The sequence below is a fragment of the Pseudophryne corroboree genome, chromosome 9 (genome assembly GCF_028390025.1).
Source record: "Pseudophryne corroboree isolate aPseCor3 chromosome 9, aPseCor3.hap2, whole genome shotgun sequence".
Taxonomy (NCBI): domain Eukaryota; kingdom Metazoa; phylum Chordata; class Amphibia; order Anura; family Myobatrachidae; genus Pseudophryne; species Pseudophryne corroboree.
In genome coordinates this window covers 425,512,038-425,532,401 of record NC_086452.1, presented here as the reverse complement: position 1 = coordinate 425,532,401, position 20,364 = coordinate 425,512,038, and the positions used below count along the sequence as shown (strand labels likewise).

General features: G+C 45.0%; 1 protein-coding gene across 2 annotated transcripts in view; it reads left to right on the top strand.

The window, feature by feature from the left end:
• The window catches only part of LOC134958390 (uncharacterized), a 308,066-nt gene that overhangs the window by 268,348 nt on the left and 19,354 nt on the right, over window positions 1-20,364 (top strand). The window contains exon 24 of one of the 2 annotated variants that reach the window (XM_063940953.1): window positions 5,311-6,352. The exons of the other annotated variant lie outside the window; for it this stretch is intronic. Coding sequence (XP_063797023.1) covers window positions 5,311-5,915 — 605 coding nt within the window. The 3' untranslated portion in view covers window positions 5,916-6,352. Of the gene's footprint in view, window positions 1-5,310; window positions 6,353-20,364 lie in introns of those variants that run through there. 2 annotated transcript variants of the gene reach the window in all.

Sequence of the window (20,364 nt, the reverse complement as noted above, 5' to 3'; positions counted from 1 at the left end):
AGTAGGAGTCACAGGCGGTAGCCATTTCAATTGAGTCTGCCCTGCTATAGAATTGTATGTGTACCGTACGGTGCATAGAACTTTTACAGTAGAAACTCTCCTGCAACTTTGGCCTGCTTTATGTAAAACTTGTGTTTTGTCAGCTTGCTATGCGATCGAGTCCGGTGTAACGTACTGTAATGTGCATAGACCTTGCTTACAGTATCTCTGTTTGCTAGGGGATTGTGACGCTCCTTTAGCATCGCCCCGTAGCCTGCACAACTTATGCCATTTCTCATTCCATACCCGACTGCTGCCTGCCACGAGGTGGGGGTTCAGGAGTAGTGGTCATTTTGACAGTGTGCTATGCGATTGAGTCCGGTGTACCGTAATACTGTATGCAATCCTACAGTATAGTAACTTATCCCCATCGCCCCTGTGTATTTTGGCTAGGGGATTGTGACGCTCCTTCAGCATTGCCCCATAGCCTGCAAAAGGGTTCAGGGGCGGCGGCCATTTTGCCAGTGTGCTATGCGATCGAGTCCGGTGTACCATAATGTGCATACTGCTGTATGTATTTTAGCTAGGGGATTGTGACGCTCCTTCAGCATTGCCCCATAGTCTGTACAATCTGGACTATTACTTGCTCCGTAGCCTAGGGCCTCTGTGGGGCAAGGAGTCATAGGTGGTAGCCATTTCTATTGAGTCTGCCCAGCTACAGAATTGTATGTGTACTGTACGGAGCATAGAACCTTAACATTAGAACCACTCATGCAGCTTTGCCCTGGTTTACTGTATGTGAATAAAAAAAATAATAAAGTGTATGAAAAAAACTAACATGCATTCGTACTGTACTGTACTTAAGGAATCGAACCCGGGACTCTGAGTATAGGAAGCGAAACACTTCACCACTTCGCCGCAGACAAATGTATAAATCCATTGGTTTTGATTATGCTGTAATGGCTACGGGATTAGGACGATAACATACAGTACTGTACAAAATTCCTAATCTTGAGAGGCAATAGTGAACTTCTAACACACATCCATTTGCGACAGTGTACACTACTGGTTTTATGTTTTGTCTGCGGGACTTGGACGCTCACATACAGTATTCATAAAGTATTGTAGATGGATCATATACAGTACTGTATGCTGACTGTATGCTGTACTATTTGCGTCTGTGACGTACTGTATATACAGTACTATATTAAATAATGCAGCGTAATAGGTATTTACTGTATGCAGCGTAATGAGACGCCTTAGTAAAGTAAAAAAAGGGGAACAAGCCAACCAAAGTTGGAAAGGGCGCTAGGGGTGTGTTTCCAATTAACCGTGTATATAGCAGCTGCCTGGATAGGTCAGTTACACCTATATAGAATGACAATACAATATAACAACAAAATAGGCTGCGCTTAGAGATGAATTGTTATAACAACTGGTAAAATTTATTATACTTAAAATCTGTCCATTAGGACAATTAAAAATGCATGTACATTGCTGAAATGACCTCTGATCATACTTTAAACAACAATTGAGCCTGTTCCAAATTGACCGTGAGACCCTATTATTTGAAACCAAATAAATCCTGGGGCTATAGCATAGTCCCTGGGCTGGAAAGTATGTCCCAACGCTGGAGGATTGGCAGTTCCAAAGAGATGCAAGATTAATGGAAAGTCCTCACCAGTTTTGCGTGTGGATGAACAAAGTCCAGTCCTTTGGTAATGGATATGGTTCCAATGGAGCAATGTGTAGGGTCCGCGGTGGTCCAAGCTGAGATGGTAGGTTGTGGTAGATTGATCAGAGGGCTCACACCTGACGCGTTTCACAGCTTATCTGCTGCTTTTTCAAAGGTGATTGTAGTTCACAACTGACCCAGTATTTATACTGTAGCTGATTGCTTCATTACAAACATGTGTATACACAATTCATCTCTTTATATATATATCAAACTTTATAAATATACATTTATTCATAGATCTCACTAGACTCAGAGGCATAATACTTAAAGATTCATTATGTTTGTTTATTGAAAGATGATTTAAATTCATTTTGAATCGGAGCCGGAGGTGTTGGAACGCACGCGGCTCTCTCTATTTCCGGTGTGTGGAACGCACTGGTTACCGCGGTAACGGAAGCTTGTGGTCTTTACCAATCTTAACCTGACTTTATGGTCATGTGACCTACATAGCTTAATAGAATGTCCGTGTAGTGAACTCTGCAGTGGGTGTGTTGTTTTGTTTTCCGGTCTGTGACCCGCAATCGTTTCCTTGACGATGGAGCACGTCATGGTTCTATGCGGTCACGTGATCGGACTGTTCGGAAAATTTACAATGTCTACATTGTTCCTTTAGATGTCATTTCATCTTTTTATAAAGTAGTATTAAGTTTATACTCTGAAGGAACCGGCAAAGCTTACATACTATATATAATTCTATTTATATCGTGTGCGTTTGCAAAAATGTATATTCATTAATAAATTTCACAGTGTAAACTGTATAAAAGCCCATATCTATATCAATCAGCTTATGAAAGGGACATATATGATTTATAATTCAAAGGTAGTGTATCTGCCACCTACTGATGTTGTACCATAATTGATGTGTTGTATACATTCATATATATGTTCCTTCTATATATAGATAAACAAGATATATTCATTGTAAGTGTCCTGGTTATAAAGCCATTTACAAAGATCTATAAAGTTTAATGGAAATAGTACTCAACATCACTATGGGAGGTCAATATAGTCCTATATAATAATGGTTCTAGCAACTAAACTTTTTATATATTTTCTCATAACATGATTCTGGTATTATGTCCTTCTGTGTGGTGATAGGGAAAGTGCCCACACGTGCACATCTGCTTATTATGCACATGTGTACATCTTTCCACCACCACCATTCAGACCTCAGTTTTGTATTTTTGTTTATATTTTTATTTTTGTTTTCATTATTTTTTAAGGTTATTATTATTATAGTCGTTAAGTACTTCATTCATACCCATGAATGAAGTACTTAACGACTATAATAATAATAACCTTAAAAAATAATGAAAACAAAAATAAAAATATAAACAAAAATACAAAACTGAGGTCTGAATGGTGGTGGTGGAAAGATGTACACATGTGCATAATAAGCAGATGTGCACGTGTGGGCACTTTCCCTATCACCACACAGAAGGACATAATACCAGAATCATGTTATGAGAAAATATATAAAAAGTTTAGTTGCTAGAACCATTATTATATAGGACTATATTGACCTCCCATAGTGATGTTGAGTACTATTTCCATTAAACTTTATAGATCTTTGTAAATGGCTTTATAACCAGGACACTTACAATGAATATATCTTGTTTATCTATATATAGAAGGAACATATATATGAATGTATACAACACATCAATTATGGTACAACATCAGTAGGTGGCAGATACACCACCTTTGAATTATAAATCATATATGTCCCTTTCATAAGCTGATTGATATAGATATGGGCTTTTATACAGTTTACACTGTGAAATTTATTAATGAATATACATTTTTGCAAACGCACACGATATAAATAGAATTATATATAGTATGTAAGCTTTGCCGGTTCCTTCAGAGTATAAACTTAATACTACTTTATAAAAAGATGAAATGACATCTAAAGGAACAATGTAGACATTGTAAATTTTCCGAACAGTCCGATCACGTGACCGCATAGAACCATGACGTGCTCCATCGTCAAGGAAACGATTGCGGGTCACAGACCGGAAAACAAAACAACACACCCACTGCAGAGTTCACTACACGGACATTCTATTAAGCTATGTAGGTCACATGACCATAAAGTCAGGTTAAGATTGGTAAAGACCACAAGCTTCCGTTACCGCGGTAACCAGTGCGTTCCACACACCGGAAATAGAGAGAGCCGCGTGCGTTCCAACACCTCCGGCTCCGATTCAAAATGAATTTAAATCATCTTTCAATAAACAAACATAATGAATCTTTAAGTATTATGCCTCTGAGTCTAGTGAGATCTATGAATAAATGTATATTTATAAAGTTTGATATATATATAAAGAGATGAATTGTGTATACACATGTTTGTAATGAAGCAATCAGCTACAGTATAAATACTGGGTCAGTTGTGAACTACAATCACCTTTGAAAAAGCAGCAGATAAGCTGTGAAACGCGTCAGGTGTGAGCCCTCTGATCAATCTACCACAACCTACCATCTCAGCTTGGACCACCGCGGACCCTACACATTGCTCCATTGGAACCATATCCATTACCAAAGGACTGGACTTTGTTCATCCACACGCAAAACTGGTGAGGACTTTCCATTAATCTTGCATCTCTTTGGAACTGCCAATCCTCCAGCGTTGGGACATACTTTCCAGCCCAGGGACTATGCTATAGCCCCAGGATTTATTTGGTTTCAAATAATAGGGTCTCACGGTCAATTTGGAACAGGCTCAATTGTTGTTTAAAGTATGATCAGAGGTCATTTCAGCAATGTACATGCATTTTTAATTGTCCTAATGGACAGATTTTAAGTATAATAAATTTTACCAGTTGTTATAACAATTCATCTCTAAGCGCAGCCTATTTTGTTGTTATATTGTATTGCCTTAGTAAAGTAGTCCTTATTATATATTTCAGTATTGTATTTTACGGGAGACCACACGCATGCTCTGTGGTGATTGTAAAAAGCGACATCTGGTGGCTGATCGCAGGTATTACACGTAAAGGTAACGCCAAACGCTCTGTCTGCCTCCGTGCGATTAGGTACGCCTCTCTGTGACTAGGCGCGCCTCCCTACGCTGCATATGCTCGATCGGGACAAACGCCTCAGCCACTCAAGATAAAGGTGGCTACATCTGTATGTACTGATCCTTGGATAGAGATAAAGTGGGCAGAGGTAAAATACCAGCCAATCAGATCCTATCTGCCATGTTACTGGCTGTGTTTGAAAAATGACAGGAGCTGGTTAGCTGGTACATTAACTCCGTCCACTTTATCTCTCTCCAAGTCTTAGTACATAGACCCGGGGTAGACTGTTATATGTGAATAGAATAGGCTGAATAACAAGGCAAGTGGAGGCATTGCACATAGTAACTAATCAGAGACTACCTATCATTTTCTAGAATTCAAAAGAAAAATGATAACTAGAATCTGATTGGTTGATATGGGGAGCACCTCCACTTTTCATTTTTAGAAGCTTTAGTAAATCTGCCCTATAGTGTCTGAAGAGTGAGTACCAAAGGCAGAATGGTAGAATCTCCTACAAATTCCGTACCTTCTCCTGAGAACCACTTTCCACATATCTTACCTTTATTCTAGGTCTCAGTAGGAAATCGTTGATGTTCCTGGAGCAAGGAGTCCTGGATTATGCCGTTTTACACCCAAGCAAACCCATGGACCTAACTGCCTTTACTCTTTGCCTTCATGTTGCCACTGAGCTCTCGGGCAAACGCGAGGTCATATTATTCTCCTATTACAATAACGAGGTGGATTCACTTAACATATGGAGAGAGCTCAATGGCCAACTGTCCCTGTATCTCAGCAGCAGTGAACACGGTGTAAAATTCTCCTTACCGGGACTCAGTGCACTTGGGACACACATCTGTGTGACCTGGCAGTCTTCTTCAGGCTTGACTGCCTTTTGGGTTAATGGAAAACAGTCTCTGAGGAAAATCTACCGGAAGGGCCATGAGGTTTCTCAAGGGGGTATGGTGATCCTGGGGCAGGACCAGGATGCTTTCGGTGGGAAGTTTGATTGCAAGCAAAGTTTTGTAGGTGAAGTCTCAGATGTCCATCTCTGGGATTACGTTTTACCATCCAGCACCATAGGAGATGTCTATAAAAATAAGGCTACCACTTGGGGCAACGTCATCAATTGGCAATCTATTAAGTACACCTTATATGGAAATGTCTTGGCTCAGTGAATGAGGATATAGTGGGCACAGGTCACATATGGTGCCCTGTGCTTATCTATTTTGTCACCAAAGAGACTCATATCTGTTCAGTAGATGCTTCACTATAATAACTTCCAAAAGCAGATGCCACTTGTATGTAATGAAAGCAGACATTTGGTGGACTGTACCACTACTCAGCCCATCAATTCACAGAGAAGGGAGTGATGTCGCTTTAACGTCATAGGGTGCATTGTCGCCATATTACATACAGGACGTGCAAGATAACAAGTAACCCTGTAAATTGTATTTGTTGATTTTAAATGATTTTTTCCCTGAAAGTTTAAATGGAATCATGTAAATCGCTATAATGAAAAGATATATTTTTTGGATAGCTAATACTCTTTCTTATATCTTGTGTGATAATCAGAATGAAACATGAATATTGATATTACCATAAACCTAAATAAAGCATTATTCTATTATCAAATTTATGTGATTTGTTAATTGTGCTAACTGTAGATGTTGGAAGGGGTGAGGGGTGGATCCTATGCAATGCTCCAACAGGTGTAAACGCAGGATTTCTGGTGGAGGGTTCCAAATGTTTGATGTTAGGATTGTCACCAGCCCATGAACATAGGCAAACGCAGGAGGGTGGGGGGGTCCAGTTGTCCGGGAAACCCACATCCTCTTGGCAAGTGGCTCAAATAATGACAATAATACCAATAGTATATATAACAATTACTAGAGCTGCCACCACATCATGCAGTTTAAAGAACATGACCAGTGGCAGCAGCTTCTTCTACCAAGTTTGCTATGTGTGTTGATCTGAGTCCTCAATCAGTGCACTAGACCAGAGAGTAGCTACTGAGAAGAAAAGACAGGAGCCTTACCATGAAGTGAGAGAATGTGTGCTTTCTAGTGCAGTACTCGGCATACAGTATATAGGGGGTCATTCCGACCCGATTGCTCGCTGCAGTTTATCGCAGCGCAGCGATCAGGTCGGAACTGCGCATGCGCCGGTCACATGCCAGACGGCCGAAGACCGTCGTTGCCTAGCGATCGCCTCTGCCTGATTGACAGGCAGAGGCGGTCGCTTGGCGGGAGGGGTCTGGATGGCGGCATTAAGCCCCAGTGTATGGGGTGCAGTCCGGCCAATGCAGGCGTGGCCGGACCGTTGGGGGGGCGGGCCACGGCGGCTACGTGACGTCACACGCAGCCGCTGCGACCCAGGCAGCGAAGAGGTTCTCCCGGCCAGCCGCAGGAGCTGCACTGGCTGGGAGTTACTCCTCAAATGCAAAAGCATCGCAATGGGAGGAAGGGGGGGGGTGGCTGAGGGCCTGATCGTAGCTGTGCTAAATTTAGCACAGCTACGATCAACTCTGAATGACCCCCATAGTGTTAAATATTAATACTGTTTTCCTTACTGTATGCAGTGTATAAAAAGACCAATGTTTACATTAATGTCCAAGGTCATTACTGGGTTCCTCTCAGTGACGTGCGGTGAGGTAAATGCTTGGGGAGGCCCTGGCTAAACTAAGCAGCAGCACATGTATATACACAGCGATGGGGAAGTTATTTCCCGGAACAGCCAGAGGTGACATGTTTCCTAGTAGCTATGACGGGAGTGTTGTACTAGGGGTCTTGTTCAGCATCAGTTGCAGTTTTGCTAAAATAGCATAACTGCGGGGGCGTGGCCAGGACGGGCATGGAGTAGCACTCATACTGTGCAGCTCTCCAGCCCAGATATACTTATGTTTTATCCTGTATCTTCCCCCTAGGTCTGCACTTTGGACCATAGCTGCCTGACACCCTGGTGCCCCCCCTGGAGAAGTACTGGACCGGTGGCTGCTGTTCTCTGTGAGGACCGGAGCCGTTTTTTGTGGGTGCGCTGGGCCCGCGCGTGAAGCCGCGGGCTTCTGCTCTCTGATATCCCGGAAGTTCGGCCTCCCGCCCCCTCCTTGTCGCTCGCTGCAGCCAGCCGCGGCTTGTGCGTGCGGGTGAGAGAAGACTGTGCTTGCCGCTCCGTCTGGCCGTGTGAGCGCGGGAGGCAATTAGTGTACAGCCGCCCTGTCTGCCCTGTGTTACCTGCCGCTGCCAGCCCGCAGACTGCTTCGTGGACCTCCCTGCCTGCACTCTACGATCACCCTCAGGTACCCAGGGCCCTGGACTGTTGCTGTGGGGAGTGCTTCTTTGGGAGCCTGCACTGAGTACACTGGAGGATAGCTGCGCTGGGTTCTTCCTCTCCCTCCTCCTCTTGCTTTGCTGACCTTTATAGTTGTCTGCCCCTGTATGTGTGTCTTGCATAGCCCGGGAGACGCTGCTGTGAGTCCGACCCTCTGTCCCTTACATGAACTGTTTTGGTGGGGTGCTGGTCCGCTTCCTGCTTTGGCCTATGTGCGCCACACTTTTCTAGGCTGATAAGCCATAATATAGCCGGGAACCCTGGTCCTGCTTTATACTTATATATCCTGTCCTACGCCTGTGGGCCTGTTCGTGGAGTGCTGGGTGAACATCCCCTTTCTTTGCCGACATTTGCTTTGATTTATCCTGCTGGTCGAGTGTTGCAGCAACGTGTTGTCCAAAATGGTGAGAGGCCTTCAGCATAGCGCGGCGGCGGGTGCGATGGAGAAGTTTGTCCGTAACCCTGGCCCTCAACAACAGAGGGGAGAGACTGCACGATCTGAGGCATCACCTCCGTCTCTGCCTCCTCTGAACCGCCCGATGCTGCATTGCAAAGAGTGCTGGATGCGGTGACCGCCAGTGAGGCTCGTTTGGCTGATAAAATTGGGCAGGTGCAGTCTGATCTCTCCATTATACATCAGGATCTCCAGCGGGTGAGGGTGGGAGAGGCCGAGACCCGTATCTTCAATGTCGAGGACTCTGTCGCCCCGCTGGGACGACGCCAGAGGCAGAACTCTGGGAGTCATCTGCCGCCGGGCTCCTGCTCTGAAGGGGGGCACCTCTCCTCCCATTCTGTGACACCATTGAATTAAGTTAATTGATAGCTGTCGCTGTCTTTTCAGTGGCCGACTTCCTCACTGGTCCCTGCACCCTACAAACCACACCCTCTTTATTATACTGAATATACACATTTTACAAGTGTCACACCCAGAATTAGAAACCACAACCAATTACACTGGAAGCAGACACCTTACTGATGAAGCTGGTTGCTCCTGTATAGGAAATATGAGAATTCTAACTATATGAAGATACTTCTCTGACAATTACACGTAACTTCATATAGTTAGAATTCTAATGCTTCCTCTACAGGAGCAAATAACTCCATCAGTAAAGTGTCTGCTGCAGTGTAACAGGTCATGGGTTCTAATCCTGGGTATGACTGCTAAGAAATGTGTTATTTAAAATAAAAGACAAATAAATGTATATATACAGTATATATTTTTTTTTCAGAACACTCCATACACACACACACACACACACATATATACGCACACATACTGTACATACATATATTTATCTTAATATAGGAAATAGGGGGGCTCCAATATTTTTCTTGCCTCCGGGCAACTGTGACGAACTTACGCCACTGGACGACGCACATATCTTCGCGGTAAGGTGAAGGCCACTTATAAAACAATCCATTTTGATTTGGAAATTGGTGCACTCCGTGATGCAGGGTCATGACCCTGATACCCCACTTGATAATACTTATGGGCTCCCGGAGCTATGCCAGCTCCAAGTCCGGGAGGTCTGGGGAGAGTGGGGGTGTACTTCTTGAGCCATTAATATAGTGATGGGACGCTTAAATCATTTCAGCAACTTCAACAAGAACATAATGTCCCCTCAGCGTTTATCTTTCGGTTCCTTCAATTGTGACATGCTTTAGCTGCCCAATTTCCTGATGGCCCCCCGATTCTCGCTGATTCCCCGGTCAAATCAATGTTACAGACGCTGGACTCAGGGCACTTGGTTTCCAGGATATATGGTCGTATACTTCAGATGCACCATACCGACCTTCTGACTTCTCTCCGGGGTAAGTGGGAGTCGGATGTAGGTCTGTTGTCGGATGATATATGGAAGAATGCTTTGGGGTCCCATCGGATCTCTACTTCTTCCGTTAGATACCAGCAAATACAATTATGTATACTGCATAGAGTATACATGACCCCAGTGAGGCTGGTGCATATTGGGGGATCTCATAGTTCACGGTGTCCCAAGTGTGGAAGCCTCGGAGCTGACTTTTGGCATTTGCTTTGGTCATGCCCTAGGATGTCGTTATTCTGGAAAGAAGTTATACGTGTCATAATGGATACAGGTATTCCCTCTCCCATACTTACGCCTGTAACGTGTGTATTGCTGGCTATAGACGAGGAGGCTTTAGATCCGCCCAGCAGGCGGTATGTCATTAATCTATGTGCTCTGGCTAAGGTTTGCATAGCTAGGCTGTGGTTGGCTGGGGAAGCCCCGACTCCTAGGGCATGGATCTCTTTGGTCAATGAAACTATTGCGCATGAAAAATTTGTATTCCTGGCTAGAAAAGCGGAAAAGAAATTAGTTACAGTTTGGGGAAAGTGGATGGGCTCTAGATATTTCAAGGATAAATAAGACTCAGATTTGTATTTAATTTTCTCTTTTGGGATAGTTTGGAGGTGGATAGCCCGCGGCCAGCCATGTTATGTTATATTTATTATTTGATGTGCTATCTCTGCTCTGTATGCTGAAATTGTAAGCTGTATGCTAGGACTGTTTTGCTCCAGATCACCAGTGCTATGTAGACATATAGCTTTAACTGAACACTCATCCGTCTGTTGTACTATGGGGGTCATTCCGAGTTGATCGCACGCAAGCTGCTTTTAGCAGCATTGCACACGCTAAGCCGCCGCCTACTGGGAGTGAATCTTAGCTTCTTAAAATTGCGAACGAAAGATTCTCAAAATTGCGATTATACATGTAATGGGAAATGCTGAGTACCTGGAGTCTGTTGCCCGTCCGGAGTCGGCTTCCCGGATAGCCCAGTTCTTACTTGTCTCGGCTTCGGCAGGGATCTGCGTCGAGCGGTTGGACCTGGGCAGAAGGACGGAGATACCCCAGTACGAACAACACCCCCCCACCTTATACGTACAAGAATCACTATGGTGGAATACGGTAACAAGGCTTTATTGGCAGCAGGATTAGTCCCTATCTAGGGAAAGAAACAGTCCTAATATATGTAACCCTAGCACATTTCAGTTAGGCTAAATATTATCACTCACATCTCACTTATAACAGCAATATGAATGTAACAGCATAATGAATGACACAAATACATTCCTGAACTTTAACAACCTGACTGGGTCTTTAAGAAAGTCACTTCCACAAATACACAAGGAATATCCCGAACCCGCCACTGGGTGACACTATAAACTTGATACAAGGATCTCTAATCCAAGGTCTCTACATATAGTCCTGAGAAGTCCCAACGTGCGTTTGTATGAAATGTCACTGGACCGATGTCTATGCTGCGTTTGGAGAGAATTGTAAATCCTGCACACACTGCGCGGCTATTATCCTTGGAGATGAACACTTGGGGGGTTTTGCCCAGGCAACTATATCCACTGAGATGCAGATCAAACAGCGTCCTTCATTAGGGCCGGCCCTGGTTCTGTTGTATAGCTGAGGGGATGGATTGCGGTGCGGGTGCGCGTGCTGAGAGTGACTGTTATGCGGGGAGTGGCCGCTCGTTACCCTCACCTGTCTGACCAGTTAGGGCTGGGGTGAGTGGGGTTGACAGTTCCGGCTCCCCTGCGGAGTGTCTCTCAGTTCATTTAAGGAGCGAGGGTAAAGGCCGCACGGGTGCTCAAAGTACCTGGTATCTTGACGTGCCTCGCGCGGACCCCGTGTCCGCAGCTCCTTCTGACCAGCGTGGGGATGTCCTCAGCCGCAGTGCTCGGTCTGTTCCTCCGCTGTTCCACTGGTGTGGTGGTGTCGTCCACTCGGCCGCAGCTCACAGCTGTCCCTCCTGTTCAACGGCAGGGCGTGCTTCCCCTTGTCAGCCGCCGCCCCGTTTGCGTCTCCTGCTCTCCGCTCGTCTCCGCGGTCAGACGCACTCTGCTCCTCTCCCGCCTCACTCCTTCTCCCCTTGGCGCCAGCCCCGCCTCCTTTTCTCCCGCTCTCTGAGCCGCCTATCCCCGCGACCCGACAGCTTCCTTCCTCCTGGGTCCTAAGATCCTTCAGATAGTCGCCGGGACCCGCTTTTGTTTCCTAGCAGCAGGGCAATCTGTTAAACCCTGCGGTACAGCAGCTGCAGTGGTAGTCATAACGGGTCAAGGGCCAGGTGCTAGGCATCACATACACCTCTTAGCAGTTTCTGAGTAGCTCCAGACTTACTCGGCATCTGCGATCAGTTCAGTCAGTTTCGTTCCTGGTTTGACATCACAAACACAACCCAGCGTTCGCCCAGACACTCCCACGTTTCTCCTGCCACTCCCGCGTTTTTCCCAGAAACGGTAGCGTTTTTCCGCACACGCCCATAAAACGTCCAGTTTCCGCCCAGTAACACCCACTTCCTGTCAATCACATTACGATCACCAGAACGATGAAAAAGCCGTGAGTAAAAATCCTAACTACATAGCAAATTTACTTGGATCAGTCGCACTGCGGACATTGCGCATGCGCGTTAGCGATTTATCGCTCCGTTGCGGAAAAAAACAACGAGCGATCAACTCAGAATGACCCCCCCATGTGCCTTTTTTCCTTTTGTTTTTCTTTATATATGTGCAGCTGTCTGTATGCGGTTTTTGTATGTCTGGGTTTTTTTTTTGTTTTTTTTTGTTGCTGTGTAAGTTCTTAAAGCAAAACTGTAAAACTTCAATAAAAAAATAATTGAATTTTTTTAAAAAATAGCAAAACTGCAACTGCTATCACTCCCATGCTGGGGTCCGCCCAGCACAGGTCAAGGACACCCAAAATGTAATGGCGGGCAGCGATGCGATCACAATTCAATTGTGAATGCATCTCTCAATAAGTGAAGCCACCCTGCCTCCACATGGCTGCAAAGGCAGTTAGGCCGCCGCCATTTTCCACATCACAGCGGCTACGTATGACGTCACGCGCCCTCCCCTGCAATGCCGCATCGCCACTCCTGCGAATGCACTGCCTGGCCTGCGCAGAACGGTCCCTGAGCTTGCGCACTGGGATAAAAAAGTGTCCAGATGCGATCACATAGCACCAGAGTGTGATGCTGAATGAGGCCCTAGGCCCCGGAATGACACCCACAGTACACCCCTATGACGGAAACATAAACATGATCTGTGCCTGCAGTCACCCCACTCAGGATATTTAATGTCGCTGTGGGATGTAGTCAGGTGCCCGGCGGTCGAAATCCTGGTGGTCAGAATACCGACGCTGGGATCCCGACTGCCAGAAGCGCCGCCACAGCTATTCCCACTCGTGGGTGTCCATGACACCCATGGAGTTGAAATAGAGCCACTGAGCCCACAGCACGTTGTGCTCACACCCCTGCCAGCATTCTGGTGGTCGGGATCCCGTACCCAACTTGTCGCTGCCGGGCAAATGTCCTCACTGACCGCTGTTAGGGTATGTTAACCTATTCAGGTCTGGTCTATAAACTCTCTTCAGTAATCAGTCAGAATTCTGTTCCTTTAGCAACCGGTTGGAGATCAATGAATGATAAGATGACACAAGTTCATGTGTAACCTAAGCAAATCATAAATGACCTGCTATGGGCCGTCATAGGTTTATTATTTATAGCTTAAAGATAAAGGATTCATGTTTGCCAATACATTTAGCCAATCAGAATACACCATGTATGTCTTGAAATACATCGATTGTCATACAATGTTCCAAGTGGCAACTAGAACAGCCTTGAAAATGGTTATTGTTTCGTTTATCAGTCTTTCGGACATAAACTCAAAAGATTTTTTTCAACATTCTTCTCAATTAGCCTTGAATATATCTGGTGTTGCTTTGTCCGCCTTGGATACATTTAATGTTGCATTTGTCTTGTACAAGTCATGCTTTAAAACAAGATATTCAGCAAATATAGTATTCTGACCAGCTCTGCAATATTTTTCTTAAGGACACATGAACCCATTTTGTGATTAACAGTAAATATCTTAATAAATGCGAAAAAGCGTGAATCAATATATATATATTTGCTATACTGCGGAAGCTCCTACACTATCATTTCCCCTCTTTTTGATTCCACTTTTTCTCCCTATTCTACCTACACTAGGCCTGAACTATTCCCTTTCAGTAAACCAGTTGCCTGGACTTATAGTCCAAACCTTGGGGATTACCCTTAACAACAACCAGAGCCGTAACTACGTGTGTGCCAAGGGGGCTTGGCACACAGCGCAGTTGCCCTGGGGGCGCACGGCCAGCGGCATGTAATGAGTCAAATTGACTCATTAAATGCCACCTCTGCTGTGTGCGCCGCCCTGCGCCGCGCTGTGGAGGGAGAGAGACCAGCGCCGGGCAGCGGAGAATGAGGAGGAGGGAGGGGGAGCAGGGAGCCGCAGCAGCGCTATGTTATTGGTAGTAAGCGCCGCTGCAGCATCCCCCTCTCCTTCCGTATTGGCTCCCTGCTCCCCCTCCCTCCTCCTCCTTCTCATCTCACTGCCGCCACCGAGGGAGCAGCACGAGGAGCCTGTCAGCGGGGAGAAGGTAAGTATATTCCCCCCCCCTCTCTCTCTCTCTCTCTCTCTGTCTCTCTCTCTCTCTGTCTCTCTCTCGGACACCGCCTGCCGCAATGTGTAAAAAATGGGACTGGCTGTCGCAATGTGTAAAAAAGGGGGATGGCTGCCGCAATGTGTAAAAACTGGGACTGGCTGCCGCAATGTGTAAAAAAGGGGGACTGGCTGCCGCAATGTGTAAAAAAGGGGGATGGCTGCCGCAATGTGTAAAAAATGGGACTGGCTGCCGCAATGTGTGAAAAAGGGGGATGGCTGCCGCAATGTGTAAAAAAGGGGGACTGGCTGCCGCAATGTGTAAAAAAGGGGGATGGCTGCCGCAATGTGTAAAAAATGGGCCTGGCTGCCGCAATGTGTAAAATGGGACTGGCTGCCGCAATGTGTAAAAAGGGGGACTGACTGCCGTAATGTGTAAAAAGGGGGCCTGGCTGCCGCAATCTGTAAAATGGGACTGGCTGCCGCAATGTGTAAAAAGGGTCTATCTGCCGCAATGTGTAAAAAGGGGGCCTGGCTGACGCAATGTGTAAGAAAGGGTCCTGGCTGCCGCAATGTGTAAAAAGGGAGACTGGCTGCCGCAATGTGTAAAAAGGGGGCCTGGCTGCCGTAATGTGTAAAAAGGGGGACTGTCTGCTGTAATGTGTAAAAAGGGGGATGCTGTCTGCTGTAATGTATAAAAGGGGCTCTACCTGGTGTAGTGGCGCTACTGTGCAGCGTAATTTGAATAATGTAGACTACTGTGCACCGTAGTATGAATTGCTATTATTTTGTGGTCACGCCCCTTCCCCATGAAGCCACGCCCCTAGAATTTTTTTGTGCGCCTACGGCGCGCTCTGCCCCTATCTTACATGGGGGGGGGGGGGGCGCCACTGTCGTTTCTTGCACACAGCACTAAAATGCCCAGTTACGGCACTGACAACAACCAAAGGATAAGCAACTTCATTCTTCTGGCTGGAAAATCACTGTCAGCTTCTTCGAGTGGGATGCGTGTACCCAAGTATTGCGACCGGACACCTTGATTGAGGTAGGCGTGGTTAGCAGCACTTGATGTGGACCATCATATCTTGGTTCAAAGGTCTTTCTCACATGTCTCTTTAAATAGACCCAATCTCGTGGATTTAGCTTATGCGTAGCTGATCCTTCTGGGTCTGGAATGGAAGAAAACACTCGGCAATGGAGGTTAGTCAATGTTTTACAGACCTCCTGTACATAACCTGTTAAATCACCATGATTATGCTGTAATTGTTGTGGATAATAACAACCTGTTCTTGGAGCTGACCCAAACAATATTTCATATGGAGTCAGTTTACTAGGTCTCATAGGTGTGGTCCTAATATTGAACAAGACTATAGGTAGGCATTCTGGCCAAGTTCTTTTGGTTTCTGTCATCATTTTCTGTAGTTTTAGCTTAAGGTCAAAGTTCAGATGTTCCCCCTCCCCACTCGCCTGGGGACGGTAAGGCACGTGGAAGGCCTGCTGTACCCCCAAATCTTTCATTATATGCTGCATGACTTCTCCTGTGAAATGTGTACCTCTATCTGATTCTATAACCTCAGATATCCCAAATCTACATACTACTTCTGCTATCAGTTTCTTTGCAGTGGTTTTTGCTGTGGCTTTGCTTAGTGGCCAGGCTTCGGCCCAGTGACTAAACATGTCCGTTGCTACTAGTACATATTCATATGGACCGCTTTGTGGCAACTGTATATAGTTGATTTGTAGTCTTTGAAATGGGTAAGAGGCTTTGGGTATAGTTCCTAGAGGTGTCTTGGTTCTTTGTCCTGGATTGCTGATTCCACAGATCCAGCATCCTGCTACAAAGTTTGTTGCAGCTTTATTGAAGCCTGGAGCTATCTAATGCTCTTGTACTCTATTCACCATGGCTTCCTTTGAATGATGTACTGGTTCATGAGCTACTTGTAACATAGGTGGAAATAGAGCTGCTGGTAGACAGTACTTTAATTCTCTTGCCCTCTTTTGAATCATTGATGGGAAGGAGTGTAGCTGGGTTTAGTACAGTGCATCTTGTGATGGTGACATGGGAGGCGCTTAATAGTGCTACTTCATATTTGGTAAGTCTGGCTGCAGAAAGATGCTTGCTTTTTTCTTGACTTAGTATTTCTGTTACAGCGTGCGGTACTTGTATACACAGTGGATGATCAAGCACAAGGTCTGTCACCTTTTCCCTCAGTATTGCTGCTGCTGCCACTGCTCGGACACAGGATGGTGCTCCTCTGATAATCGGATCCAGCTGGGCTGAACAGTATGCCACTGGTCTTTGTTTTGGTCCGTATTTCTGGGTGAGCACCCCTAAAGAATGCCCTCTGTTTTCATGGCAGAATAGGTTAAAAGGCTTTTTGTAATCATGCAATCCCAATGCTGGGGCTGTTATTATGACTTGCTTTAGTTTTCTTACTGCTTCTTCAATGGTGTCCCTGTTTTCTGCTGACGCCTCCTTTTTTGTTAATTCATATAGGGGATGCATCAGTAATGAGGCTGAGGGTATCCATTCTCTGCAATAACCAATAAGGCCCAGGAAAGCTCTGATTTCTTTTAATGTTCTTGGGGTTTTTGCTTGAGTTATTGCTTTTGTTATTTCATCAGTAAGATGCCTTGTTCCTTGGGATATTCAGTGTCCTAAAAAGACAACCTCTATTTGTATTAGCTGTAGTTTTTTTTTTTTTTTTTTGACACTCTGCAATCTTCTTCTGCCAAAAAGATGAGTAGTGATGCTGTTTCCTTTTTGCACTTCTCTTCTGTCTGTGCAGCAATAAGCAGATCATCGACATATTGAACTAACTGGGTGTCTGTAAAGTGCGGTCTCCATTTCTGCAGGATTAATGCCATTGCCTCTGAGAAATCTGATGGACTGGTTGCTCCCCCTTGGGGTAATCGTGTCCAACAATATTGTTTACCTTCGTGAGTGAATGTTAGAAACTTCTGGCTTTCCCATTCATCAGTAGATAATCTGTTTTTCCCTCCTTTTGAATCTTGAGATTCAACACCTTTATTGATTAATGTTGGAAAAGGGTTGCTGAGTTGAGGGTAATACATCTTCTGATGGTTACTTGTTGCACTTTGGCAGTGCTACTTCATACATGGTCAGCCTTGCCACTGACAGGTGTCTGGTTCTTGCTTGTTGAAGCTTCTCTGTACCTGCATGTGGACCCTGGATGATAAATTCATGATTCAGCAGTATGCCTGTGCTCTTGTCCTCTTCTAGGACTACTGATTCAGCACTGTGTCTGTGCTCTTATACTCTGCTAGGACTGTTGCTGCTATCACTGCTCTGATGCCGGCAGGTGCTCTTTGATTACTGCTGTCAAGCTTGCTTGAGTTGTAGGCCACTGGTCTTCACCTCAGTCCTTGATTTTGCGTAAGGACTTCTATGTATGGCCTCCTTCTTTAATAGTCAGGTAGTTCTAGGGCTTGAGATGAGGCAACTGCTGTTTCCAATTGTTAAATAGCTTAATTCATCTGTTGCTGTATGTAGGATGCGGTCCCTCCTCCCTTTCAGTGTTGTCATACAATGCTTGCATGTAGACTGGTGCTAGAGGTATCCATGTTCTGTAGTGTCCTACTAGGCCCAAGGAATGATCATCTGACTTGCTTGACACTAGTTGGCATCTTAGCTTGCAGTATAAATCTTTTTCTTCTCACTTTTGTTAGATGTCAGGTACCTTGAGTGTCCTAGGAAGATTAACTCTTGCTTGACTAGCTGCAATTTCTCCTTTTGAGGCTCTGCAGTCTTGTTCTTCCAGAAACTTCACTAAGGACCCTGCCCCTTCTTGGTGCTTAGTGCTCTTTTAGTAGTGGTGGCAATCAGCAGTTCATTCACATCCTGTATTTAGCTGTGTTTTTTGTGGATAAATCACTTGGTGATATAGCCCCTCCGCAGGACTATCCTGGTCCAGTAGTATTGCTTACTTTCTTCTACAACTGGTACTGCGGGAATGAGTCAATACTGAACTTCTGTTCTAACTTGCTTCTAAATGGCTTTTTTGTTCTTTCCTTTGATAAGTTGCTAGAAAGTTAAACTTCTGCTGGTGTGTACTGTATTCTCCTTGGATAAGCTTTAGTACATTGTGCTTCAGCAAAGTCACTGGACATGTACTCCGAGGTTAAGAACTGGGCTGGTATTGGTGACTGTAGTTCTTGCATCTCCTGTCCTTTTAAGAATTTCTGATATCATCAGTTCTTGTGGTATCTCCCTTTGCTGTCTTCTGCGTGTGCTGGCTCCAGTATTCATTAGGCACAAACGTATTTCTCCAGTGGGCAAGGTGACTGTAATCATACCTTCTGCTGTTTCCTCTGGAGACATTATGTTCACTGGGGAGTACCTGAAGAAGCTTGTACTTCATATTGGCAGAAGAAGCATCATTTATTTGTCTTTTGGAACTTTTTCTGTCTTGTTCCTTATTATTTGCTTTTAAACCCCAGAGCTTCTGTTGCTTTAAATCATGGCATTATCTCTGTAATCTTGCCATGTAGTACTGACCACTTGTCAGATGTCTTTCTTTGTCCTTTTTAAAGCAGACTTTCTTTAGTCTCCAAACTTTCATGCGACCTTCATATTGTTTCTCAACTTTTCTTTTTCCAATCACCTCTCTTTATGATTCATTCATAATTCTTCATACTTTGTCCTTTCTTCACTTGCATATTCTTTCTCACTGCTGCTGGCATGTCATCTTCTTAGTCCAAGTCCACCCAGGCTGATGTTCAACATAATGATGTTCATGCTGGGAGTTGTTGTTCCTCTTTGTCTTACTTTTCCTGTGAGAGATAGACTTGTATAGCAGCTTGTATTTCAGGTTACATCTTTGCTTTCTTGCAGGGGTAGGGCTTAACCTCCCAATCCAGTTGTTGCAATGGCCTGATCTGTAAGTAAACGTAGAGGAATCTGGTTGTGCATAAAAACAGCTCTTGAAACCCTTGTGTCTCCTGTGGGTAAAGTCACTTTTATCGAACTGCCAGTGGTGACTGAGTACACTGTTGCCGACACGGGAGTTGCACACCCTCATATTCTATCATCTTGTGTGTCGTATAGTGACTTTATCATAGTAAGTTCTGATGGACTCAGTCTTCTCCTGTTTCAAGTCTGGGGCTGCTGGTGCCCTGAGTGTCTGTGCATGAGCATGGCGGTTCATGTGATGAAATCCAGTTTCCACAATTTGGGCAATGTTCATATCCTTCTGAAACGCAAAACTGACATACCGGACACAATCTTTCTGGAAAATATGTCAGTTTATTCTGTACATTATGCACCTGGGCATGAAAAGCTGTAGAGGCTGTGTCTTGATCCCTTGCTTCTCCTCTCCACCTGATTTGCACCCTTTCGTCTATAGTTCCTGATTGCGGACTATTGTTTACTGGACTCATAGCTTGATTCCAGGTGTCTACCACTCGTTTAAACATGAGGGGAACTTTAGGTGCCCAGTTTCTTTGGTTTGATCTTGTTGGGGTTTCTTGTGATAAAGTATCAGGACACTGGGGCATACTCTGTACACATATCTCAGGTAAATCATTCGGGTTTTCAACCACAGATCCTTCCAAGATAGGGCTGATTATTCGCCACTCTTTTCCTGGTTCATCTCTTTTCAATTTCACTGTTAGTGAGCTTGCAGATGATTCAATTCTGTTCATACTAGGGGTACCTGGATGTGCATGCATGTCTGGGTATAGGGGTGGGGTATAGTGTGGAGGTGCTGTTGCTGGACTAGGTCTCAGTGGTCATTAATTCACTTGGTACCTCTTGCTGCTTTAAAATTGTTCGGCTTGCTCCCGAGTCTATAATGCATTGATATTGGTGACCTGTTGGCAGTACAAGGGTC